The sequence below is a fragment of the Phaethon lepturus genome, unplaced genomic scaffold (assembly GCF_000687285.1).
Source record: "Phaethon lepturus isolate BGI_N335 unplaced genomic scaffold, ASM68728v1 scaffold17453, whole genome shotgun sequence".
Taxonomy (NCBI): Eukaryota; Metazoa; Chordata; class Aves; order Phaethontiformes; family Phaethontidae; genus Phaethon; species Phaethon lepturus.
In genome coordinates, this window is record NW_010531353.1 from 1,316 (window position 1) to 27,850 (window position 26,535).

At 37.8% G+C, this 26,535-nt stretch overlaps 1 protein-coding gene across 1 annotated transcript in view; it reads left to right on the forward strand.

Annotated features, from left to right (window-relative positions):
- Nucleotides 1-9,143: 9,143 nt before the first annotated feature.
- SP3 (Sp3 transcription factor) overlaps nt 9,144-26,535 on the forward strand; it is a gene marked incomplete at its 5' end in the record, with an annotated part of 26,152 nt that continues 8,760 nt past the window's right edge. Inside the window, 2 exons of the mRNA XM_010284535.1 lie at nt 9,144-10,506; nt 22,864-23,056. Coding sequence (XP_010282837.1) covers nt 9,144-10,506; nt 22,864-23,056 — 1,556 coding nt within the window. The remainder of the gene's footprint in view (nt 10,507-22,863; nt 23,057-26,535) is intronic.

The following is a 26,535-nucleotide window of genomic DNA, read 5'->3' on the forward strand; positions in this document are numbered from 1 at the left end:
GCGGTACACTTGTAAAAATGTTTCTAGACACTGGTAAGTGCCTGATACCTCTAAAATTTGTTTCATAATACCAGATGCATACAGTGCTGAGAAGAGGAATGTTGGGTCTGTCTCTTGCATAAATATACACATTGAATAATGAATGATGGTTAAACGATAGCTTGCTTTCCTATATCCACCTTAAGGTTGTTCTCATTTTAAAGGCGGTATGGTGCATCTTGAGGATGGGTTGATCGCTTAGCATGAGCAGTGCTGGGTCTGATGGAGTACTTGAGTGCAAGTACAGATCAAACGGTTACTGAAAGTTCAAAATGGGCAAAGCAGTTTTGAAATAGTTTTTTTAATTTATTATTACTATTATTATTAATTTATTCCTGTTAAATTAATCTGTTGTTATGTTTATGTATAAGGGGCTTTTCAGGGCAAGGCGGAAGCAATTCAAGAGAAGCCAAAATTTTAGTTAAAACTAAGTATGAATATAAACTCACTCACTACTTTCATACATGCAGATAGGCCCCTCCTACATAGCTGCTGTGAGTTAGTTTATAGCATTCTGGTAATTTTTACACTCCTACAACATAGCTCTTGAATGATTCAGAATATTTTGGGTGGAAACTAAATATATAAATTGGAAGAGATACCTACAGTAGCTGCAGTAGACACTGGAGTTAATTAAGTTGACCTTAATAAAGGGAGGGGAGGGACTGAAGTCCCTGAAATATATTTGTTGTGAAAAACAGAATGCCAAAAGTGCAATAAAGATTCACCCCCCTCTCCCCCCCCGCCCCATCCCGGTCCCCTGAGTGTATCTTATTAGGGGGGGTGGGAGAAGAAGGGAGGAGCTAAAAGGCTGAAATATTAGATACCTTATAACTCATATGGAAGATGAAATCTATATGCATGGACATTGACATACTGTCTTCCTGGGGTCTGTGATGGCCATCGCTTTCCCAGGATTATATATGAGTCAGTTTGATGTTTGCGTATGAGTGATGGTGCCTAATGTAGCGATGGGGAGGCAGTCCTTTGCCAGTATCTTCTGTACGTGGACTGCAGCTCTGGCTGCTGTACGTCTGGTAGAACTCTCAAGCCATATAAATGAGTAGTAGAAGTTAAACTAGGCGTCTCCTTTTAGAAGCATTTGAAGAGCTTGCATGTGTAAGGATAGAGGTGCTGTGTTTTGGGGGTTATTTTGTTAATGCTTTCCTGATACTCGCTTGGTAGGAACTGGCAGGGCTGGAGCCAGTATGCTAGGCCAGCCAGTTATTGCACACTGCTTTCCTGGCTGAAATGGTATGCTGCAGCTGCTCCCCAAGAGATCAGGAGTATGATTTAAAAGCAACAGCAACAACAAAACTCCCATAGGAATGCAGGGAATATTGCATGTCTGGGATTTGGGGAAGAGCTGGAGCAAATGTGATTGTGTTTGCTGCAATCTAGTTGGCCCTCCTTTGAGCCCAGGGCTTGGACTAGATGACCTTCAGAGGTCCTTTCCAACTGAAATTTCTTTATGATTCTATGTTGGTATCTGAATCCGAGCCTGCTGTTTGAGTGGATGCCACTTTTATGCCACTGAAAGGATTAGTGTGGAAATAAAAAGACTAAAGAACCTGGCAACTGCTTGGTATGGAAAGCAAGTGAAGACGACAGTTGACAGAACTAAACTCAACCCTCTTCTCCCTTCCATCCTGTCAATGAACTGGGCAGGCTGTCTCTAGTTTACAGGGTTTTCAGCTCGGTGCAGGATTCTGGTTAGAGCTATATTTACTTTTGGATGACAAAATACTAGCAGGCATTACTGCTGATCTCATCTTTGTGTGTTGATGGAGATTGCAGTCTTTCAGCTTAGGCTTTGACACCACGATTTATTCTGCCTACAATCATCCGATACAAGTGCTTTGTGTTTTGCCTGCTGTTATTTGGTTTTAACATAGATGGCCCGAGTCTGTGGCTTTCTTACCTGAGAAACTTTTCCTCAGTTGCCCTACTGCTGCATCCATGGTTGGTTCAAATTCTTGCCATGGAAATTTCCCCTTGAATATTGCTGCCTGCTGGTACATATGAAAGCCTTGCTGGGATGGTATGCGCTACTGCCTGACCTAGAATGACAGCTTATATGTTTTGACCTCTCTGGATGTCTTTCCCTCTCTTGGGAATTTGAAGTCAGAGAAGTTTTAGTTTGTGTCTTCCTTTTTCACTGTTTGTTGTTGACTAATAATTCTACTTTAAACTTTCATATTTAGGATTCTTTTTCATTTAGTTACAAATACTCTAGTTTCATTCCACTTTAAACATCTGCAAAAATTTTAGCATTAGGTGAAAAGAAAGAAAGCAGAAGGTGGCAGAGCAGCGCATAGGGGGGAAAACAAAAGCGGAAACAGATTCTAAAATTTAAATCCGACAAGGTCTTGATGGTCAGTTGTATGGTTGTCGCATGATCAGCTGATTGTTTAAGAAGATAGAAAGTTGAGATGGTAACCAGTTGTTTATGTTCTCTCACTTCATTGCAACACAAAGCTAAAGCCACTCTTGAACTACCATGCTCCCAAGGGCCATTCTTATGGTTGTGCTGGGCATGGATGGGATAGGTGAGGATACAGGGCAAGACTGATGGGCGTGTGGGGTGGTAGGACTGGAAGGCAGGTAAATTGAGAAAAGTGGCAGGCTGGCTGACAAAGCTGTTGGCTCTGACAGCTGCCAAAGAATGGGAGCTGACTGAGATGACTGCCCCAGTTGTGGTATGCAGTTGCATCTAGTGTGCTGCGGTCTGCACTGATTCTTTAGCCTTTAAAGAAAAAAAAAAAAAGCTGGAGGGAATTATTTATTTGTATTGCTGCTTGCCAAGAATATGTGGAAAACATTTGGAGATGTTTATAATTAGCAAGGTGGGGAAGATGAGTATTGTTTCTCTGCTGTAGACAAAGCGTTTATATCTTTTACAAATAAAGGTTGGAGTGTTATAAGACTGATTTGGCATATCTTGAACTCTAGAACTGAGTATCAGTGCTTCACAGAACTTAATGAAAATCTGGAACTCCAGTTTGTTTATGCCTCTCAACATTACTTTAACCATTTGAGATGCAAGTAGCTTGGCTTCAGTTTAGGTGGGAATAGTTACAGTGCTGATAGGATAGAGAAATATGAAGGCATTTTAAATTTCACGTTTTCCACAAGGCAAAAATAGGGATAATGCCATGTGTCAGAGTTACCCATACTTCTTAGCTCTCTGGCCTATATGATGGTTTTGAGGAAGCTCAAAGTTATTCTGACATCCGTTTTCTCCTTTATGGGTGATAGTGTAACTCCTTGATGCTAAGTTTCTGGACATGAACAGATGCACTAGAATGTGTTCAGCCACCATGGAAAAGTCTGTATGGGATTGTCTTGCCTCTCTCTGTTTTATAATTTTGCAAAACAGAGAAGTTTCAGAATGTAGTAGAATGTAGTGCCTAACTATGTTTCCCCTGCTGCTGTCCAGAAGCTCATCTTTTAAAATGTTCTTTGATTTTTTGCACTCCAATTATGTCTTCCTAGTGCTGGATCAGAACCAAGTGTAGAAGTTCTTTTACAGGTGCTTTAAGGATCTTCTAAAAAATTGTTTTATTTCTCTTTATGGTTTTAGAGAAAGTAAGAAAATACATGTTTGTAAACATTTCCATATTTAAAGACAGCATAAACCAAAAAGTTCTCTCTCTGATGTTTAAACATTAATAAGAAGTGTAAGATTTCATGGAACAGTTGAGGCTGGTAAGGATCTCTGGAGATTGTCTGGTCCAAGCCTCTTGCTCAAAGGAGGGTCAACAGAGCAGATTGCTCAGGACAATGTCCCGTGGGTTTTTAATATCTCCAAGGATTGAGACTCCACAACCTCTCTGGGCAATCTGTTCCAGTGTTTGATCACTGTTATGGTAAAAAAAATTAAATTCTTATGTTATGGGAGACAGAGTCAAAAGCCTGAACACAGTAGTGATAAATAATATTCCCTGCCTAACCCCATCTACCAAACTAGTCACCTCATCATAGAAGGTTGTCAGGTTAGATAATTAAGCACCATTTCCCCTTCCTAAGTCTAGGCCGACTGCTTCTGATCACCTTTTTTTTTTTTTTCTGTCTTCAAGGTTATTTGAAGGTTATTTCCACCCCCCCTCCAAAGTTGTTTGCTCCATTGCCTTCCCAAATATCAAGTTGAGGCCCCAGGTGCTCTTTCTTGCCCTTCTTGATGATTTGGTAGAGCCTTCAGCACCAGAGTTGAAAGCATGAGGAAAATGAAGCATTTCACACAAACTTCTGCAGAAAATTCTAGTTTGGCATGCAGTTATATAGAGGTTAATACACATACATAGATTAATAGTTAATAAACAAATGAAGTTACCTATAGTCTGGTTAAAAATGCCTCCTTGTTGCCATGTCTCAGTCCTTAATACTGCAGCTTTCTTGTTTCTACTAATGTCAGGGATGTCTTAATTTAGACAGGTTCTGAACTTCTGCTGATTAAAAACAAACTATTAAAGTTTTGAGTCCAGTTGTCCATCTCAAGCAAAAAGATATAGACGTTCCTTAAGTGAGACACAATTAAAAGTTAAATATGTTTCACCAGAGTGGAATTGTCTTTTAAAATAACATTTTAAGCAGCTCCAGATAATACTTTTTCCCTGAAACATTCTTTGATTCTCGAAACATTTGATTTGAGCGAATTTATTTCTTTGAATTGAATGGGTTCATTGGTAGAGGTCTGAAACAGGCAACAGAATTAATTTGCCTTAACAAGCAGCTTTGTGTCAGCTGAACCACAGTGACTGGTGTTGAAGATGTTTTTAACCTATGGCAAATACAAGATAGAATGTATTAGCTCATACCTTAATGAAAGAGTTGGAGCAAGTGCATTTTATCTTACATTTGTAATGACCTAAGAATGCACAGATAGTTTACTGTAGCTTGGTAAACACATGGTATTAAAGTCATGCATTACAACTCTTTCATAAAACAACAATTTGGATGAGGCAGTGGCCAATCTTGCTCATTAGGTATGTGATTTTTAAATGTTTAGGAGCTCGTGACTCATTATCTGTCCACCTCTGCTCGTTTTGCTGATGCTTTTGCTTCAGGACTGAATGGGGCAAAAGTGACTTTCTGAAAAGTGCAGCAAAAAGCAGTCCACAATAGACTGGCACAAATAAACGTTTGGTAGTTCTTTAGAGCAATAAAATACTGAAGGCTAATGGCATGTGTCCAGTTGATCACATTTGACATGTTGAAATGCAGGTGCCTACAACATACACCAGTTCTTACAGAGATGTTTCTGCCCTTTCCAGTTTTACTGTTTTATTATTTTCAACCCAAGTCCCATCCCTGAACAGGGTTTAGATTACTTTTTAAAGGTATTTTATCTTCCGTATGTGTTTATCTTGTCTCCTTCCACATTTGACTTAATGTTGTTTTAATTTTCTCTAAACAAATTGAGCATGACAATTAACTAGATTTTTATTTATCACAACCCCTCATTCTTCAGGGATGAGAATTTTGGCTCAGAGAGATCTTTTTATTTTACCTGCTGGAAATTATTCAAGGCTTGTTAAAGGATCAAAAGACAAGCTGAACAGCAGTTGTTGCTTCCACTCTTTGGTGGTACTTGACCTTTCTTCAGGTGGACGTATCATTTGATTTTAATTCTTCCCGTGCCTTGTGCCAGCTACTCTCTTTGCTCTGTTCCTGTCTCTTTCTCCTGTTTCCTGATACTGCTTCCAGTGAACTCCCTCTTGCTTCCTGTTCTCTCCTCCTTGGCTGAGTAGTGCTAAAGCTGAACTTTCCTCAGATCTTTGTCCCTTCCTCTTGACACAGAGCCTTTGGATTGCAACCTTCTCTTAAAGGAGCAGCTTCCAAATAACTGCTGCCTATCAGTTGATAAGGAAAAGAACTGTTGCTTTATCTATAGCCTCTAAGTGTTTTTCATGGATGGCTAAGAGGCAGCAAACAAACTCTGGTCTATTAGGACTGTGGCGTAAACATCAGTAAGCGAGTGGGCTGTAGATGTTGCAGCTCATACATGAGTGGTAGAATTTTGAGTTATTACAACAATGCTTAATTGCTTGAGGATGCAGTGAAAGGTTACTACTCTTTTTTAGTAGGAAAAGGTGTCCAAGAAATGTCCTACTAGTTCATCAAACTTTGAGAAAGGGTATAACAGTCAAGCTTGTTATGACAGGTTGATGATTGGTTGAGGTTAGAGATCATCCTCAAACACTCTTTACCATGCAGGGCTTTTTTTATGCTTTCATACTAGTAATTCTGATAGCTGCCAGATAGCTTCTTGAAAGCCTCACCCTCTTTTTGACCCTCCCTCCTCATGATTCATCTGGTAGTGTCTGATATAGCCAGCTGTAAGAGCAACATGTGAATAACAGGCATTTAATGTACTATGTGTAGCAATAGCTTCATATCGGCGTGCATGGCTACCCTGAGCTTCTCAATGGACTGACAAGTGCATGTACTAAAAGAGTGGCTCTGTTGAGCTAAAACCCTTAGAGAGCAGGATTTGAGGGAAGATTTCACTAGATCATGAAAAGGTGAGGAAGGACGAGTGCCCAACATGAAAAGGGCAAAGGCAATTGAATGGCAATATGGAAATCAACATATGGTTGGGGAGGAGAAGACTGAAATAGGTCATTTCCATATCACGAAGGAGGCAGGTTCCCTTTGAATTATTTCTGTGGAGGATACTCATATGTATAATATATAATTAGACACAGATATAACATATCAATAACATAATACACAATATATATTACACAATATATATGCACAATAATATATTAATAATATAATACACAATAATATATTATGTGTATTAGGTCAGTCCAGTTATAGCCTAAACATTCAACATTTGCTTGTACATAGTCTTACATCAGTGAGAAATTTTATCAGACTTGTAATGGTTCCCATTACTTTTTCTTTCTCGCTTGTTCTAACAGATACTATCAGCACATTATACATTTATTTTATAATGACACACATTAAACATATAACAATCATGATTGCTTTTGGTGTTTTCTGACTGATGTTTACCTATGACTTTTGTGGGTTTTTTGATACTTTATAAAACCTTCAGTTAGTAAGTATTTATATACTAGTGAATTGAGTAGTTATGAACTTTCTTAGGAGTATTTCAGGAGCTGGTACCTGTGTGTAAGCAATATTAAACACAAGAGTATAAAGCTAATGTGGTAGCAGTGGAAAATGGAATTTTTTGCCTTTTTCTAGGTAAGATGGTGTGATATGGAATATTGCATAATTTTTTCCAATCTCATAAATTATAAGATTAAAAGACTAAAAGATTTAAATATGTTCTTAAATGAAAAGCTAATCAGTATAAGAGGAGGAGAAAATAATACGGTGGAATTACCATTACTCCTTTTTCTCTTTCTGATCCTTGAAGCATTAAGGCCACAAAATTAGTTTTGTTCTGGTGATGCAGTATCTATTTACTATTAAACTACCTGAAAGATTATATATACATATATCTTTGAGAGCAGAAGAAAGCTAGCATTCTTTTTCTATGTGCAGTTATTATTTGTACAGCTCTCAAGAGGATTTTAGAACCAAGATGTGTGTTTCCTTATTGGAAAAGAAGCACAGTAAAATGATATTTTTGATATGTACTCAGAATTAAATTTTTCTTGTACATGTAAACATTTTAGTGTACAGCTCAAAATAGGATAAGAAAGTGAAACTAGCAAAGTCCCAGCCTACACTGTGGACTAAATTCACTCGCATGCATGCCGCAGGATTCATTCAGGCTGGCCAAGTCTCAGTGCAATGAGAAGAATAAGCTGTGTGCTGTATTTTGCATATCTGGGTTTTATTCTAAAGGAAGTTAGAGCACAGCATCAGAAGGAAGTTGCGATACGTTCCAGTAACTTACCTACCAGGAGTGATCACAGGATCAGTGCAGAAGGACAAACTAGAGCTTTTCTTTCTATGTCCTGTGGACTCTGCTAAAGAGACAAAATTTGTTTCACAGTGCTGAATAAGTTGTAAGGCAAGCTACTTGTTGCTCAACATTAAGTTTTTCCATTGGTTTACTGTAGTGCCATAAAACAGATGAGGAGAAACTTAACTACATCTTTTTTAGATGGATGGTTATTTACAATACCAAGTTGGTTGACTACACAAATCTGTGCTAAGCATCGCAGGATGTTAAATCTAATTCTTAATACTCTATTCTGAAAAAGCTTGCTTTGGTAAAGAAAGGTAAGTGCAATTTGCCTTTTCTTTACTGAATAAGAAACAGAAGCATACTACATAGTCCTTAGGTTCTTTAATCTTTAACCATCCAGGGGTCTATTCTGAAACATTGACCTTTTCTATTGTTCCAACTTAATGAAGATAAGACTCCCCTACACCCCCCTCCCCTCCCCCCCCCGTGGATATATATGACTAATCCAACTGTGATTTCAGTGTAAAAGTCATTAGTGTAGAGGCCTTCCTCCCTAGTGAAACAGTAACTCATACAAGCTTATAAATACTAAGACTGTATTATGCGTAACTTAAACTGAGGCTATCCAGTCTTTCCAACCATGTGACTAAGTCATCTCTTAACACTTTCCGCACTGCTGAGAGTCACAACATGCACATCCATACTGTATGTAACACGAAGTCAAAAGGCAGTGGAGCTCCAGGAGATACAGGTGGCATTGGCTTCACAGCAGTTCCTCCACTTCTATGCAATAGGTGCCAGGCTAGGTAAAGAGCATAGCTGAGTCCCAGCGTAACCTGGTGATGACAGCTCCAGCAGCCCCTGCCAGCTCCCTTCTTCCCACAGCCAGGGATTTGGATTACTCAGCAGCCCCCACACCAGAATAACCCTGCTGCTGGTCACCTGACGTAGCCATGGCACAGGAGCTGCATTTGACCTGCTCGCGAGCCACATGCAGCTCATGAAGCACAGGTTGGTTACCCTGACTTAGGCATTAGCTCAACTTACAAAATCTGTATTTCATAGTTCTAATCCAGTTGCTGTTCATATGGGCCACACTGCATGTTTTCCAGTAGTGTATCAATCTCTAGTGTTGAATTGCATGACTGTTCTAGCATATAGTCTGTATGTCTCTTGTTTTAATTTTGTTTTGTCTTTTTTTTTCATTCAGACAGGGGATTTGGCTTCTGTGCAATTAACAGGAACTCCAAATAGATGGGAGGTCTTGTCTGCAGCTCCCGCCACTATAAAGGATGAAGCTGGTAATATAGTACAGATTCCAGGTGCTGCCACAGTAACTTCAAGTGGCCAGTATGTCCTTCCTATTCAGAGTTTGCAAAATCAACAAATCTTTTCTGTTGCACCAGGATCAGATTCGTCGAATGGTACAGTGTCTAACGTACAATACCAAGTAATACCCCAGATCCAGACAGCGGATGGTCAGCAGGTTCAACTTGGCTTTGCAACCTCTTCTGATAATAGCAGTATAAATCAAGAAACTGGTCAAATTCAGATCATTCCTGGCTCTAATCAAACCATCATTGCCTCTGGAACACCTTCAGCTAATATTCAGAATATCTTATCACAGTCTGGTCAAGTCCAGGTTCAGGGAGTTGCAATCGGTGGTTCGTCTTTTCCTGGCCAAGCACAAGTAGTTGCTAACGTCCCTCTTGGACTGCCAGGAAATATTACTTTTGTACCCATCAATAGTGTTGATCTAGATTCTTTGGGACTTGGCAGTGGTTCTCAAACCATGACAGCAGGCATTAATGCAGATGGGCACTTGATAAATACTGGACAGGCCATGGATAGTTCAGATACTTCTGAAAGGACTGGTGAGCAAGTTTCTCCTGAAATTACAGAAACCGCCACTGATAATGACTTATTTGTGCCAACATCATCTTCATCACAATTGCCCGTTACCATAGACAGTTCAAGTATATTGGAACAAAATGCAAACAACTTGACCACAACTAGTGGTCAAGTTCACAGTTCTGATCTTCAGGGAAATTACATCCAGACATCAGTCTCTGATGACACGCAGGCTCAGAATATTCAGGTCTCCACAGCACAGCCAATTGTACAACACATACAGCTTCAAGAGTCTCAGCAGCCAACCAGTCAAGCCCAGATTGTACAAGGTATTGCGCAACAGACAATCCACGGTGTTCAAGCAAGTCAAAGTATATCTCAACAGGCTCTTCAAAATCTTCAACTGCAGCTGAATCCTGGAACTTTTTTAATTCAGGCACAAACAGTGACCCCTTCTGGGCAGATAACCTGGCAGACATTTCAAGTGCAAGGAGTTCAGAACTTGCAGAACTTGCAAATTCAGAATGCACCTGGTCAACAAATAACATTAACCCCTGTGCAGACTCTCACTCTTGGTCAAGTTGCAGCAGGTGGGGCGTTGACGTCAACTCCAGTTAGTCTAAGCACTGCTCAATTGCCAAATCTACAGACAGTTACAGTAAACTCTATAGATTCTGCTGGTATTCAGCTGCATCAAGGAGAAAATGCTGGCAGTCCTGCAGGTATTTATTTTACTCTTTTTGCAGAAAATTGTTTTTTATTATTGCATGTGGTTGGTTTGAATGGTGATAATTGTAACATTGTCTTGCTGTGGAAGCCTACAAAATACAGTAGGATAAACATAGTGCTGATAGATTGTATTTGAAACTACTGTTCCATTAGAAACAACTGTAATGGTAGAACATAGTCCCACCTCACTTCTTTTAGTATAAGCTCCTGTATCTTCCAACTGGTCATATTATTTAACAGCACTTCTAATACAATGTTTATCGGTGCTTGTAAGTCTTACCATGCAGAAGATCTGCATACTAAATTGTAGAGGGGGAATCTGACTACCAACTACCATGCTTCTAAGGCAGCAGTGTCACTAGCATACCCCATTCTTCTCAGTCCTGAATAGTTGATGTTTTCATGGAAAATCCGAATATATCCATTGATACAATTTTTTTCCCCTGAACATTTTCAGACCCCCTAAGGTGCTGTTATTGATCCATGGTTTTTTTAAATTCATTTCCTACTGCTTTAATATCAGTGTAACTATGATGCACAAAACTCATGTAAGCAGAAGTGAAACAGGCATGTAAATATCAAAATGGAGGTTGTGCTTAAGAATGTATGTGAATTTCCAGTACTACTTATTTGCATTATGTTTCAGAATGTACAATTGTTAATCATAAATTTTACGTTGTGTTTTATCTCTGTGAGCAGAGAAGACAGGCAACTTTCTTCAAATAGGTGTTTCTTCATATGAGAAAAAATAAACATGCCTGTTTATTTTTGGTAAATTTGATACAGTGTGTTCCAAATTTCAAGGTGTAGCTATCTAAAAGAAAGAATAAGGGATGATTGAAGTTCAAGACCTTTTACAGTACCAGAAGGCGTTTGATCTCATCATTGTGGGGTTGTACCTAGGCCAGTTATGAGGGACAGAGTGAGTAGTAGAGGTAATTTGGGAGGGAACTATTGCACAGTAGTTGCAGAAATGGGAATTGTTTTTTTTCTATAATCATGTGATCCAAGGATCTGATTCATTAAGATACAGAAGCATAAACGTTTAAGTAAAGCTTAAAAGTTTTGTATGCCTATTTAAGCATGTGAGAATAATGCAATGTTAAGTGAAAAATGCTTAGAAGAGCTGGTCAATTGGGCTTGTTTCAAAAGCCTACTGATTATAATATTATACAGTTATTGATACTGGTATATTCTATGTCAGGAAGCTTGCTTTCCCTTTGGAATATAAAATTTGAATTTATGTTTTTCTAGTTCTTTTTTTTTTTTTTTTGAAATTACTTCTATATTGCAGACTTACCAATGTGAAATTACCCAGACCTAGATAAGACTGCTCTTCATGGGCTTACAGGCAACAGCACCAAACAGATGAGTGTGCTGCTCACAGCATTTGCTCTGGGTAATCTTGGTTCTTAAATTTTCTATTTTCAGTGACCACAAAAAGTCTTGGTTTGTCTCCATCACACATTGTTACCTATGAGGACAGTGGGTATAGACATCAGTAACAAAAAGCATGTACTGCGCTTGATAATATAGCTAAACTCAGATATCAGAATCTAACTCTTGGAAAAAGGGCCCTGTGGCTAATAGGAAATACAGGGAGGATGAGAACTTCTTTATTTCTGAGATTTGTATTTGGTATGGGATCATGTAGCTAATGTTATTGCTTGTGGAGTAACATATCAGAAACCTGAGAAGAAAGATAGAAAGGAAAAGGAGAGAGGAACCACAAGAAAAGACAGATGAAAAAGAAGTTGAGCCTGCTATGTGTTTTAGTTTGTCTGTTGATGGTCCTTGAGAGTGTTTTAATGGTTCAAATAAAATGCAAGGGAGTTCCATCAAGCATTCCTTAACTGTATTTTCCTGTGAGGAATTTCACATGGGAAGGGAAGAGAGTAAATGGGATATATCAAATCTGATTAAATAGGCAGAAGTAGTAGATGAAGAGCAGAAACTATTGCCTGAAGTGAATAGCTATAAACACTTGGTTATATTAAAGATAGGGTGGAGATTTATAGTGACATTTTTCCTACCGGTCTAGGAACAGTAAATAGACTGGAAAGTGTTAAAACTGCCATCTTCTAAATTTGGGGAGAATTTAATTGGCCCCTCCTTTATGTTACAAGAAACTCACTTTTCCAAAGTAATGATCAATGTGAAACTGCTTCTAACTAACAGAACCAGACCGAACTGTCTTGATTGACCTTCAGTGTCTTTTCCATATGCATCTCATATTTCGTCTGTATTGAAGTTGTCTGAGAACCTTTTTCAGTGATGTTCTTCCCTGTCTTATTTATAACCCCTTACAATATGGTATGGCACCCTTTCTTCAGGTTGAAGAATAAATATGCAATTAGAAGCAAATAGTGAAATTATAAAAATTTTTTTTGCGGTCAAAAATATATTGCTCTTCTGATATGCAAATGAGGAGAAACCATTTAGTTTTTAACTGAAAGAGGAAGGTATGCAGAAGGGACAGCAGAATGAGAGAAGTTAAAGCTAAAGGGTGAGAGGCTACTTGATTCCTCTCTTCTGCAAATTACCAACAAGTTTTGAAGCAAGATAAGAAGAGATTCCTTGTATTTTCTCCCCCCAGCAGGGATAATGCACTTCCTTCCGTAACAAATACAGTTGGGCTGTATTTTCTGTTTTCATTTAGCAAAACTTTCTACCTAAGGCAAAAACAAAAGTAACATATTCCTAGTCTTGAGTCAGAGATGGTTGGTAATTATCTGAAGTCTAGATAACATAGATTGCTCTGTTAGCGGTGTAGCTGTGAAAACTGAGGGTTAGGTTTTAGGTTTTGGTAGCTACAGCCCATTGTGTGAGAGGTGTTCTTCCAAACCTCGCTTCCTGGGTAAGCAGCAGAAGATATCCTTGCTGTTCGCATGAGTGTGTGAGAGGAAAAAATGTCTTTAGGTCCTACATTTTCTTTACCTAATGGAAAGTCATCACAACCCTAAAACAAAGCTAATAGCTTTGCCCAGTAAATGTCCAGTTGTCTTTGAAAAATGTCCAGTAATTATGCTTGTACCAAAATGTCCGCTTTAACAGGCATACATATGCAGGGACTTCCATTGCACTGAGTTTGTTCTGAAAAGTCTTGGCTAAGCTTATTGTATCTTGGAATGTTTATTAGAGCTCATATTCCTCCTCATTGTGCTTAGTGTTGTCTTGCGGTGGAGAAGGGAAGGGTATTAGTTAGGCATCGCTGAAACTTCTTCAGCATTGCTTTTCAAAACAAAAAACCATATTAAATAATATCTATGTATTAAACACTGGCAAAGAGATATCTTTCTCATCTATGTTCTGGCTTTGGTCTGGTCTTGAGAGGAAGTTAAACCTGAGAGAGCTCCCTAGGAGTCTACTCCTTTTGTTGGCAGTTTTTAATAAAATAGTGCATTGTGTGTAACAAAAAGCCATTACAGGCACAGTCACATTACTCTTTAGCAACTTACCTGTTCAAGAGAGGTATTTATTTTTATTAGCAGGTTTATAAATTTCTTCTTCAAACATTTCGTATGAAGTAACTTTCCTTTTGGAAATATACAGGGTAGTGAAATGTACCAACTTGGTTTTCATGTTTCTGATCCTGGAAGTTTTGTCAATTTTAAAGAATTTCTACTGGATTTTTTTTTTTTCCCCCCCCTAAAGCCATTGTCCAGACAAAGAAGATTTAACAGTGTTATCAAAATCTAATTGTAATAGTGTCTCAGCTAATTTACTAATGTACTGAATCACAGTTTTGGATTGGTTATGTCCTCAAAAAAAGCAGTTTTACCAGGTGTTATCTAGGTTGCTTAACTTCTTATCAGATGCTGGATGCATTTTTTTTGATACTTCTTTTGACTATTCCAGTAGCATCTGAAGAAACTAGCAAGTGAATTGAAAGAAAGTAGCATTGGCTTGAGAAGGGATTGTGCTACTGGAAGATTAATTTAGTTAAAAATAAAAAAAACTACACACAAACAGTTTTCCAGGTTGGTCTACAGTGGCAATGAAGTCAAAAGGATTCCTTTCAAGAGTTGACTCAAAGTGCCACTGCAAAACTGAGGTCTTCATTTCTACATCTTTCTTCCCAGCTCCTCCTCTGCAGTATACACAGCTACTTAAAGACTCATCTGCCTGCTGCCACTGAAGCTTACTTACTACAGTCATGCTTGTTGATCAACTTATACCAGTTGATAGAGAGTGGGAGTGGTTGGCTATTCATGGTGGGGACTTCATTCCATTCCTGCCAGAATCTGAAGTCTTTATTGTGCTGAAGTAATTTTGCTGTCCTAAATTTGTCCAAAAAATTGGCAGACAATTTTCAAGGTAAATAGTTGCCCAAGTGACAACTTGCTTTTCATCTTCTGGTGTCTTGTGAGGCTTTGGTCTAACATCTGTTAGGTAAAACAGTCTAAACCCCCAAACAAACAAAATTAAAAATTGAGTATTTACAGTTTTACTTGCAGAGATGGTTGTTTCAGTGTTTTAATGCTTCTGGTGAAGTAGTGCAGAATGCTACTTCAAGCATAGTTTTTTTTCTGGCATCTAGAAATCTGTAGAAAGTTTTGGCTGGTTTTCAGTATTACACAACTTCGTTTTTTCCTCTTTCTTTTTAAGTTCCAATTTTTAACCTTATTAATTTTAGCTTCAGTTAATGCAGTTTTTACTTCTAAGTCATTCTTTATACCAAGCTTTTGAGAGAAGGTCACGGTATTATTATGAAATTGAATCTGATTATTAAAAAACATCTTATGGAATGCATGAAACAAACTGAAGCAATAATGTTAAGTAAATATTTTCATCTGACGACATCTGTTTTGGGCTCTACCATTTACATTTGAGGCATTTAGTTTGCATGTTGTAAATCAAAATGGTTAAAAACAGTTCCACCGCTGCTTTATTTTTTATATGAAAAATTAAATTGGGAACTCTGACAAATTTGTTAGGGCAGGAATTAGAGCTATTTATGTACCAGTCTTGTGTAAATAGTTTGCTTTCAACATGCTTAAATTACATTCCTTATTTTCTCATAATTTTTAAAGGAAATTAATAAATTGTGGCAAAATTAGACGATCATGCTTGTATGTGTCTCACAATCTTGCTTATAACAGCATATAGTAAATATCTCACTTCAGGTGTAAGAAAGTTTGCATAACTTTAGGCTGATATTTCTTTAATGCAGTATCTACTGCTGTGGAATAGATTTGCATTTTTTCTTCAAATTCTTGAAAAGAAAGGATTGTTGCATCCTTCCTCTGTGTCTGTACTTCATGTACTTTTCTGCTCTGTCTTCCAAAACATCTTAGAGTCTAATTCATTTTCTTGCAGCCCATGGTGGTGAGGTGAAACTTTGTTGTATGCATGTTACTCTTAAGTGAATATTCTGTCAGCTATGCTGAGTGTCTGGTGATGCAGTTTAGATCCTTAACGTTAAAGAGGTTAGCCTGAGTTATCCTAGGCTCAGATATCCTCAGGATGTTCACTGAAGAATATACTACCCAGTTTCAGGTGCTAATTCTTTTTTCGTTTTTCAAATACCCTTTTTACAAGATAACCCTGAAGCAAAAGGAAAACTCTCTTCCACCTGTGGGGATGTATGACGAGTATCCATGAGGTGAAAGAGGCAAGGGATTTTATTTCTAGTACTGCTTCAACTCAAAAAGAAGGCTGGAAACTCATCTTCTGTCTTTTTGCAGTCTCAGTACTTTAGGTCCATTGTTTCAGGTTCTCTGCAGTTTTCTTGCCTTTTGAACCTCCTGGCAGGATTGCATGCCTTGGTTCTGATCAAGTTAACTTGTCAGTGCATCTGGCTCATAAAAAGCAAAAGGAGTTTCTACCAAGGACAACGGCAGTCTTTTCATAATGCCAGGAATGCTCACCAGGATCCTAGTTTTGATTGCCCTCTTGAAGATAAGGCTGGGTTGTAGATGAGTTGTCTTTCACTGCTTGTAGAAGACACTTTTCAAAAGTTAGTAATTTTTAAGGACAAAAGGGGGAAAAATAGACATTGTCAGTGACATGTCCTCATTATTTTTCATACAGAAATTACAGTTCTCAGTCTGCATTTAAACTTCATGCCAGTTTTTAATCCATGTATTCCATGTATGTTTTGTACTTTATTTTTCTTAATCACAATGTTTTACTGTATCCTAATAAGTCACTTGCTGTGCAGAACTCTCAAGTATATTGTATCAACAACGGTGTCATCACTGATTAAAAAAAAAAAAATTACTTTTGAATGTAATTGTTCCCATAATCCCATTTTGAGTGGCATTTAATTCTTTCTCTACTTCTTTGAGTCTTCGTTTACCCCTTTTTCAGTATTATCATAGCGCTAGCTTTTTTCTAACCCACTGGAGCATTCACATAGTCCAAGGCTTGCGGCATTAAAACTGCAGAGAGCTCTTCAGCCTTCTCTTAAAATTATTCAATGAAAATTATCCTAATCTGTTGATTTATTAAGGGTTTATTTCAGTAGCTGTTTACATCTTCCTGACTTACTTTCAGCGGGAAGCTTTTCATTCTCATCTAGTGATAGGACCATTATTTGGTTTTACCTAAATACGGAACAGAAATACTTACTGAACAGTTCTGCCTTCCTGAATTACTGCTGACAATTCTGTTTGACCCTACCAGCCGTCTAATACTTTTTTATCTAGGAATACTTAAGCCTGCTGATCACAGAATTCTCTGTGTCTTCCTGCTTTCCTTACCTGTTTCTGCAGTTCCTGGCTTCTTCGATATTAAGCATGATCAACTCTTCCCCCCTTTTCTAGTTATCCCTTCTTATATTTTCATCTATGGAAAAAAAAAAAGGGAAAAATAAGGGTATGCTGCAGCAGGCACGACTGCCCGTAAGAATCAAAAATCTTGAGAATCTGTAGACAACACATCTCAAAGAACTGCAGTTACTGTAGGGTAAGTAACTGTTCTTTGATGCATAATGTGTGTTGTGGTAGCACTGGCTGAAGTATTTTCATTATTCAAATTTTTAAATAGTCAGTTTAGAATAATGCATAGGATCACTTGGAAATACAGTATGTGGCATTTCTTGCAAGAAAAAATCTATAGCTCTATTTTTAATAATTTTGCTGGTACTGCCTAAATATTCAGCACTGTGGGGTCCTGCTGTTAGATTTGTACACAACAGTTGTTTTCCTTAGAAACTTAAAATCTGATTTAGAGCTATTGAAATGAGATGACAGTCTTTCTTCTGAGTTGACGTTCACAGGTATTTCAAGATGACATTCTGTAGTGTATCTTCTGTTTCCTTTAATTTATTACATAATAAAAATGCCTAAATTCATGCTTAAATTGTGAGGGGAAAATCAGAGTAGAAATTATTAACCTTGTTGCGTTTCCTGTCTGAAAGACTCACGCAGCTGGCCAAGTAGTAGGGAGAGTTTAATTTAGATAGTTTAGTTGAAGTTTCGTTTAGATGGGAATGATCAAAGATAGTGTCTAAGAAATTTGAACATCTTTAATAAAGCTTCCTCGCATCCAGAGATTAAGGCAAGATGAGTCAAGATACTGAGGGAATGTGGATTGCACTGTAGAGAAAACTGAAAACCAAATTAACAAGAGAAGGTGGAAAGGAGATGGGAATTCACATCTGTTTTCTTGGGAGGGGTGGGAAGAGAAGCATCTATTTGGAAAAATAAATGAATAGTCATGACTGATTCCAAAACATTGAAACTGCAGACAGTCAATTTGTGATGCCGTGAGGAAATTGGTTTGAAGGTATGTGCAGTGCTGCTGTAAATCTGTTTTCAGTTGAAAGACCATATTTCTGCTTTTCAGATCAGGAACTTCTAAAGCTTACCTGAGTAAAAAGTCAGTGTGGCTTTCAGCATCTAGGAAAAGCAGCTAAACTAGAAGCTCACAGTTTGGAGACAGTTACAGGTAATGCTGAGAGTGCCTTTATGTGACATTCTGCAGAGGCAGATACATAAAAAATTGAAGTGGTGGCATAGTCCTCAAATGAAGCATTTTTGCACTGCATTCTCCTCCCTTCTCAGTTTATCCCTGTTTCTATGGCTGTTGGGTAAACTAAGAACTTTTCTCATAGATAAAGAAGACGGCTTTTTCTTAAAATCCTAGTTGAAACAGACCAAGATAGAACATGAAACTTAACTGCTGCATTCACCTGATACATGGTGAAGTAGGTAAATGACCTGGCCGTAACTGTGGACAGTAGTAATTCTCTCCACAATATAGCTGAAATGTACTCAAGAGTAGTTTAAGCTGCATTTACATCTGCAGTTTCATCATGTCAGTTCAGTTACTCTTCTCTGAAGCGCTTTAAACAAATTTCTTAGCGTTTTTATTTGCCAAATACACTTGAACTTGCTCCAGATTGTAGCCAGCTCTGGGCTTTCTGTGACTATGAAATAACTAACTTTGGAACAAAATTTTACACCAAGATCCCACTTTCCAACCTTTAGAGGAAAGAAAACCTAAAACAAATCTAGCTCACTAATAACCAAGAACAACTTGAACAGAATATATTGTTTTCAGAATCGGTAGGCAGTTTGAAACAGTATCTTTGTCTGAATTTCCCCTTCATACATACCTGGTAGTAGGTCTTGAACTTAATTAAGAAGTAAGGGCATATAGAAATTAGAAAGCATGTAAATAAAATAGTAGTAAAGAAAATGTGACCTTCATTTGACCTTTGTTTAACTGCTAGAAAACAAAAGTTGCCTCATATTTACCAATGTTTGCATCAGCTTGTCATGACTTTAGGGATCATGTAAAGTCTTTTTAGGCCCAGCTTCTTGCAGACTATGTGTAAAACCTAGTATTCTGTCAGTTGAGACTGAATTAGAACGGAGCACATCCAGAGGAACACCTAAGGGAGAAATGGGGAGTTGTTGTTGCTATCTATATGAATTTGTATAATCACCAGTTCCATTGTGTTGGAGAAGACTCTTATCTTTTGCTCTTCTCCATGGTTTGCCCCTTCTACTCCTTCATGTTCTTAATGCTGTCTAAATTACAGTGGCACACACACACACCCCTGCCCCCAGAAACAATGATGGAGTTTTCCCTCATTTCTTGCAGTAATGTGAAACCTACTTGGAGGGCAACAGCCTCATTGGCTCTAAGGACCTTGTTAAGGCAATCGCATTCACTATGGGGTTTGATACAATCCACTCTCTGATATACTACATCCTGGAGAGGCTAGATAAATTCTTCATCTTTTGATATTTCTTTTAATTTTATTTAATTTATCATCTACATAATTAGGTAATACCTATTAAAGTCCTTTCTGTAAATTGCCAGTTTACACTGTACTTTTCTGTGTGCCTGGAGTAGAAGATGGTCCTTCAGAAAAATACCTAAAGCAGTAGCTACACTTCCTGTCTTACCAAGATAACCAGGAAGCATAGCACAAACTTACGAACACAGCACTACTTTGACTTCATTTCAGTTTTGCTTTTTTTAAAATAATACTGTAAACTATTGTATGTCTATGCAAATTGTTATTTTTTCCAGTATCCTCAACTCTTAGGATTTTTTTGTCTATCCCTCTTTTTTTTGTCCAAATAATTTTATCAGTTATTCTCCACCGTTATAAAACTGTTATAAGCCTTTGTGCTGCTGCAGTAATGATGGTTATTGGGAGGGACTGGGCATAGAGAGATACTGATGAAAAAAGTGGATGGAACTCATGATGAAGGTTTGTGAAATGGAACAAACATAGCACAAGTTGAAGGTAGAAATTTGTGGATACTGGCGTGCAGTAATAGACATTCTGGACATGTTTCTGTTGGTAAGTGTATCTCTGTTATTAGAGTGTGACTTTGGGGTGTCAGTATAGTAGCAGAAATCCTATATTATATGGACTGTTTGACTGCAGTAGTGGAGTTGGGTCTTGGGAGCATAGATCCATACCCTAATTTGATCCATGCATCTTTGCTAGGACTTGTTGATATCTCTTGAAGTATGTGTATGCAGTGCTAACTGGATTCAGCCACTGACTTTACAAACTGACTACATGCCAGTGTCTAATGTTAGTAAGATCATAATGAAATTATCTTAATACAGTGTTTTATTTTATTAACGTTACTTTAATTCTTATTTTAAATAAACCCAGAATTTATACAATGTGCGTTTTGTGGAACATTTGATTGGTGAAAGACTTTTGAGTATGGTGTGTAGCATATCCAGTCCTAAAGAGCTGCTTGGAGGCTTGAATTGGCCTGTGCTGGCAGCATTGCCACTTTGCTGTATTTAAATTCCTATTATGTGCCCAGTTGCATAAATCAGGCTTTTTTGCTTATGTAAAATTAATTTTATATATAACATGTGTATACAAAATATTGCATAAAATAATTTTGTAGGTGAGTGTCAGAAAATTACTTATTTTGGTGGCTAATGCAGGAGACTAGAAGAGTCACCACAGAGATTTTCTTGGTCCTCACATGAAAGGTAGTTGTTATGTTGCTGTCTGAAATTGTGAACTTCTTATGGTAACAGTGAAGCTCAGTGTGCAGGTGACTTTGGACAAGCTTACCACAGTAGTTCTGCTGGATGTTTCCACATGCATAAAGAGTCAGCAAAAGTGAGTGTGCTAGCTCCTGGATTCTCACAGCTCAGAGCCTGTCATATTCATGCAAACTTAATTTCTAGCATTGACTTTTGCAGCCAAACCAGATAAATATTCTAGACTTTCCTGTTTCTGAGCTGGAATTCTCTTCCCAGTGCAGTGGTTTTCTAGAGAATTATTTTAACTTTACTTGCATCAGTGATGTAGTTTACAGCACAGTCCCACAAATGGTTATACATGTGCAAGTAAAGGGAAGACAAACTGTGGTTGTTGGGAAAGACTGTACTGAGACTTTATTAGCACCAAGCAAATTTTTGTGTGTAGCTACATCCTTTGTCTCTAAACGGATGTATGCTGGAGATGACTTGGAAGGTAGACCAGGTAACTATTACTTTTTACATGTTTTATCATTAATTTCTTTCCTGATCTCTGCTGGGACAGGATGCTGTTTATGATCTGATCCAGCACAGTTTTTCTTATATTTTATCATGCAATCTGTGAAGCTTTGTCTTCATTATACAGATGATGGTTGATGCACTGACTCAGAAAGAATTTAGAGTGGCTACAGTGCTCAGTTAAGGTTTCAGTGTTTGAGTGGGGTTTGAGTTAAGGATACAAATCTACATGATAACTGAGTTTGTTCTGCAGACAAAGCAGTCTCTTAAATGCATCCAGAAAGACACACAGCTTTTAATTTGAAGCTTCCACAAAAGAAAAAAAACTAAAATAAAAAATTGATGGTTTGCTTATTAGTTTGTGCTAGTGGCTAATCATTTTCACTGAAAAAAATACAAAGTAAACTACTCTGTGGAACAAAGAGGCTGGGGTTCAGCTTTCTAAAATGATATATAGAAACTGTCTTTTTTTGAAATCCAGACTTACAGACTTTCAGCTCGTTGGGAATTTAGAATAGTGTCTGAGGGGAAATATGTTCCTATTAAAATGTAAATTTGTTAAAATAGTTGTTGAGTCACAGTGTACTATGGTGCTGTAGTTAGTTCTTGGATTAGATTAATGCTCTGTAGGGAGAGGGTACACATACTTGCAAATGTCCCTCCTGTGAGGGTAACTTAAGAGGCTTTTTTGCATCCATGAAACTGCAAAGACTTATTTTGACTACTATCTCATCAAAACATTAAAATGGTTCATGTGTTGCTTACCTCTCTCTAATGCTGAATAGCATTCTTCTGTAAATGTTTTCTTCTCTATGTATAGTGGAAAAGGCATAAATTTGAGGGGAGAAGGGGAAAATGGAACAAAAGCATTAATTTTTTTTTTTCCTTAGATATCTTGGTCTTAGGTCAAAACCTTTTCTTTAATTGATTTCTGGTATTACTTTATATATCACTGTGCATACTGAAAACTTCTGAAGATCACTGAGAAAGGCTGTTTCTACTACATGTCACACTAATTGAGAAATCCTGTGGAAACATAAATGGCTGCACAGAATCATTTTAAACATACATTTACATTTTTTTCAGCCTCTGTCCAACCTCTTGTTCCTCAGTTTTTCCCAAGTTTCAAGCAAGCAAAATCCTCCTGGTGACAGCATTCCCTACCAAGAACAGTTCAAACTTAAACTTTAATACTTAGTTATAGCTTGTCTTCAACTTTGAAATGTATAGTAAGATAAACTTTTTAAATACGTTACAGGTTACAAGGGCACAGAAGCACTGTCAGTATGCACTAAAGGATGTTGACTTTTGACTGACATGGTGCTCTCAACAGTAGAAAGATTTGATCATTATGGTTTCCTTCTCTCTGTTTAATGGGCTACTTATGGATCTGTGTTTGTTCTTTTCCTCAGATATTAGGATTAAAGAAGAGGAGCCTGATCCAGAAGAGTGGCAGCTCAGTGGTGATTCTACACTGAATACCAATGATCTAACACATTTGAGAGTACAGGTGGTAGATGAGGAAGGGGACCAACCGCATCAAGAGGGAAAAAGACTGCGACGAGTAGCTTGCACATGTCCCAACTGCAAAGAAGGTGGTGGAAGGTATGTAACGTTCAGTGTCATATAAGGCATGTAATGATGAAAACAAATATTGAGTGAGGAAAAAAGGAGCCTACAGTTCTCTGCCGTGAGAGAAAACTAGAAGCTTATGCGAAAGAGCTTATACAATAAAGGACTGCCACCTTTTATTTCTGGGTTTGCACATGGACGGGCAGATTATTCTATCCTCTCTGAGTTACTCCATTGAGATAATTGGAAAAAATCTGGAGTTAGATGCTGCCTAGTACAAGTGAGTGGGATAGAACATTGCCCTAAATAATATGAAAATAAAATATTTTGGAATATGCACATCTGTGATTGGCTTCCTATCATATGTCAAGGACTTGATTAAATCCTGTGTTCCTGCATTTCCTCACTGATTGAGCATTTTTTTCCACAGTTTGATTGCTTTAGAGTGTTACAAAAATACAGTTATCCTGGTTTTCTTATTCACTGGTTTCCTAAGAAAAACAAGGTTTGTATAATAACTCTTAAATATCAAATTTTGCATTGACTGATTGTTTTCAGTCAAAGTTAGTGGAGATTTGGCTAACAAAGAAGTCCTAAGTTACAATTCATATAAAACTTTAGGGCTGCATAGGAAGCTGTATTTTATTATTCTAGATCTCATGAAAGTATTCTTCAACTTTTTGTTATTATAAAGATTTTATTCTATTCCAAAACACTTCCTTTTAAACATCTTGATTATGAATATAAGAGAGGAAGTGGGGATAATAGACTGCCTTTTACAAGTGAAAATATTTTGGTGTATTTGTGCTTGATACAACTGTGGAGGAACTTCTTTTCAGTGCACTAAAATTTGTCCATTTTGATAGTAGCTTCTTCTCTAAAATGGAACTCTTATTTACATGAGAACTATAGTGTAAATTACTGAGTGTTCTATGGCTCGAAGAGATCTCATAGCACTGACTATGTCTATTGTCAAGACTCCTGTGGGTTTTTGCTATGTATTCTAGATTCCTTCTTTGCAAGCACAGAGTGATAATATCTTAGGCAGCCATGCCAAGTAAATATTAAGAGTTTAAGACAAAAACACTTTAATACATTTACATCACAAACTAAGCCAGTGGTAATATCTGCAGTTAAGGTTATAGACCATCTTTGTCCGTCAGCTTCCTCTTGTTAAATTCCTGTGTGTAGTTCACTGAAACCTGGCACAGACATTCCTTAGCTCTTGGTGAACCTTGGCTCTGCCATGAAGATCTGCCCAAAGTACACCCTGCTGGGTTGAGATTTGCTTCAGTCTGGGAGAAAACTCTGAAAATGTGATTTGCTCTGGCTGTATGCTTAGGAAACAGAGATGTCACATGTTCCATCTTCCTTGTGCTCTATTCCAAACTAGAGTGGCTTTAGTTTAGAGACATCTTTACTTTAAAATTCTCTTCCTCCTCAGTGGAGTTGCTATGACATCAAATTCTGAAGTCGAAGCCCAAAGAGAGAATCTTTTTGAGAGATGGTTTTGATGAAGTCTGGAGAAGGGTGTCTGACTGAAACTCAGATATGGGAATTTGGGAGTGAGTTGAGGTAAGAGCTAGTACAGAGTTTAGATAGGGGAGAATCCAAAATCTGCTGTAAAGGAAGGACTGGACACATCAAATGTACAAAGTAAGTGGGAAAAGTAGGACAGGAAGTCAGGATGCGAGAAGAATTAGCACTGGAATACAAACAGGGTATTGAAGGAGACAATGGTGGGGACACAGAAAAAGAGTGAAAGTGCCTACAGTTGCTAGAGCAACTTTCCTACTGGAATGTAGAATGCCTTCAGCGTTTATCAAAAAGGAGTAAGTGCACTTGGAGGAGTATTTTCCTTCTCCCTCTGACACATGTTGATCATGTTCCATAGCTGCTACAGTTACTTCTTTACCTCTAGTGCTGTAATTCTGAGTTTTGATTTATCTTTCAAGTCTGCTGATGACTCGTGGAGTTTCAGATAATAGGACATTTGCTTTTATGAATTTCTTCAGATAGCATTCACAATTCTTAAAATGATGTGAAGGTTGCAAAATTGAAAACTTGGAAGTTGGCAAATGCTGAAGTTAAGATATCCTGGGCAACTTTAATTTAATCCCTGTGCATATACGTTATCATTTGGTTTCTAGTTATATGAGTGCATACTATTTTTTTTCATACGACCCCAGTGCCATTCAGGGGATGGGATGGATGATGCACAGGGAGTGTATCAGGGCTGTGTAATTACTGGCACCTGCTTCACTTCTTGCAGAAATTGGGAGGCTTTTAGGGAATGAGATATGGGACTGCAGCAACAGGGTTTTGAAGTTTTGGAGGTGTTTGTCTATCCACCCCACCTTTTCCACTGCAGAAGTACCGAGTTCATTCCTGTAAAGAAGTCGATTGAGCTGAATTGTGAACATCTACAGTAGTCTAAGAAAATACGCTTCTGCTATATTGAACTTGACACCTCAAACTGGTGGGTGTTTGACAATTTTGGCCTTAATCTCTTTCTGTCTTATATTTGGATGTATGAAATGATTGTACTAGTTCTAGTTCACTACACAGGAGTGTTGCAAGATGATAAATTCATTAATGTTTGTGAATTGCTTAGACACTGAGTGTTGTGAGTGCCCATAATAAGGAAAAAAAGCACTGGGGAGTTGAGTAATTCTGTATTTAAGATAGAACTTAAATAATATGTAAATAGTAGGACAAGAAAAGTGCATTAAATCAGTATGAAAAAGCTGAATAGCATTTCACTCAATGAATACTGTCCCTCCTGTGCACTGAAAGGGGTAGGAAAAGTTAGTACATGGCTTCACATATGCAGACTTCATCATAATTTCATCTTTTATGTAGCCTTAGTTTTGGCATTTCTTGTCTTTTCTGTTTTCTGGATGCAAAGGGGAGTTCTTTGTGGTTTTTGTTGTTGGCTTTTGTTGGTGTGTTTTTGACTCTCGATACAGAATTACACTACATTACAGTCTTCAAAGGATTTCTATTTGTACCAGTCTTATGAAGTAGGAAGCAACTATTATCTTTACCTTATTTGACAGGAGGGGGAAGGTAGGAAAGGAAGAGGATGGTGTATTAGATGTGTAAATTTATATAGCCTTATAGCCTCAAGCTTATATATTAAATTGGGGATAAGCAAGGGGGGAGGGAAGGGAGAGAGATGTTCCTTAAAGGATGACTCTGATCCCAAACAGACTTTATTAGGCTTCCAGTTAGGGTGTCTGAAATTGGGTGGAAAGTTCACCCTCCTGTCAGTCACATTGGGAGATTTCACCCTCTTCTCAAGTACATCTGGAATTACATTGAGATGTAACTACTACTGTCTGGATCTATAGAGGAACAGTGCTTCTGAGTACCGCTTCAGGTACGTAACTCTAAAATACACGTTCTTAAAATAATTGATAAGTGTATATTTTACCCTTGAATCCTTCCTCCTGGAAGTAACTGCTGGACTGAAAGTCCAGTTTCTCAGTTGGATGAAGGTGTCTCCTGCT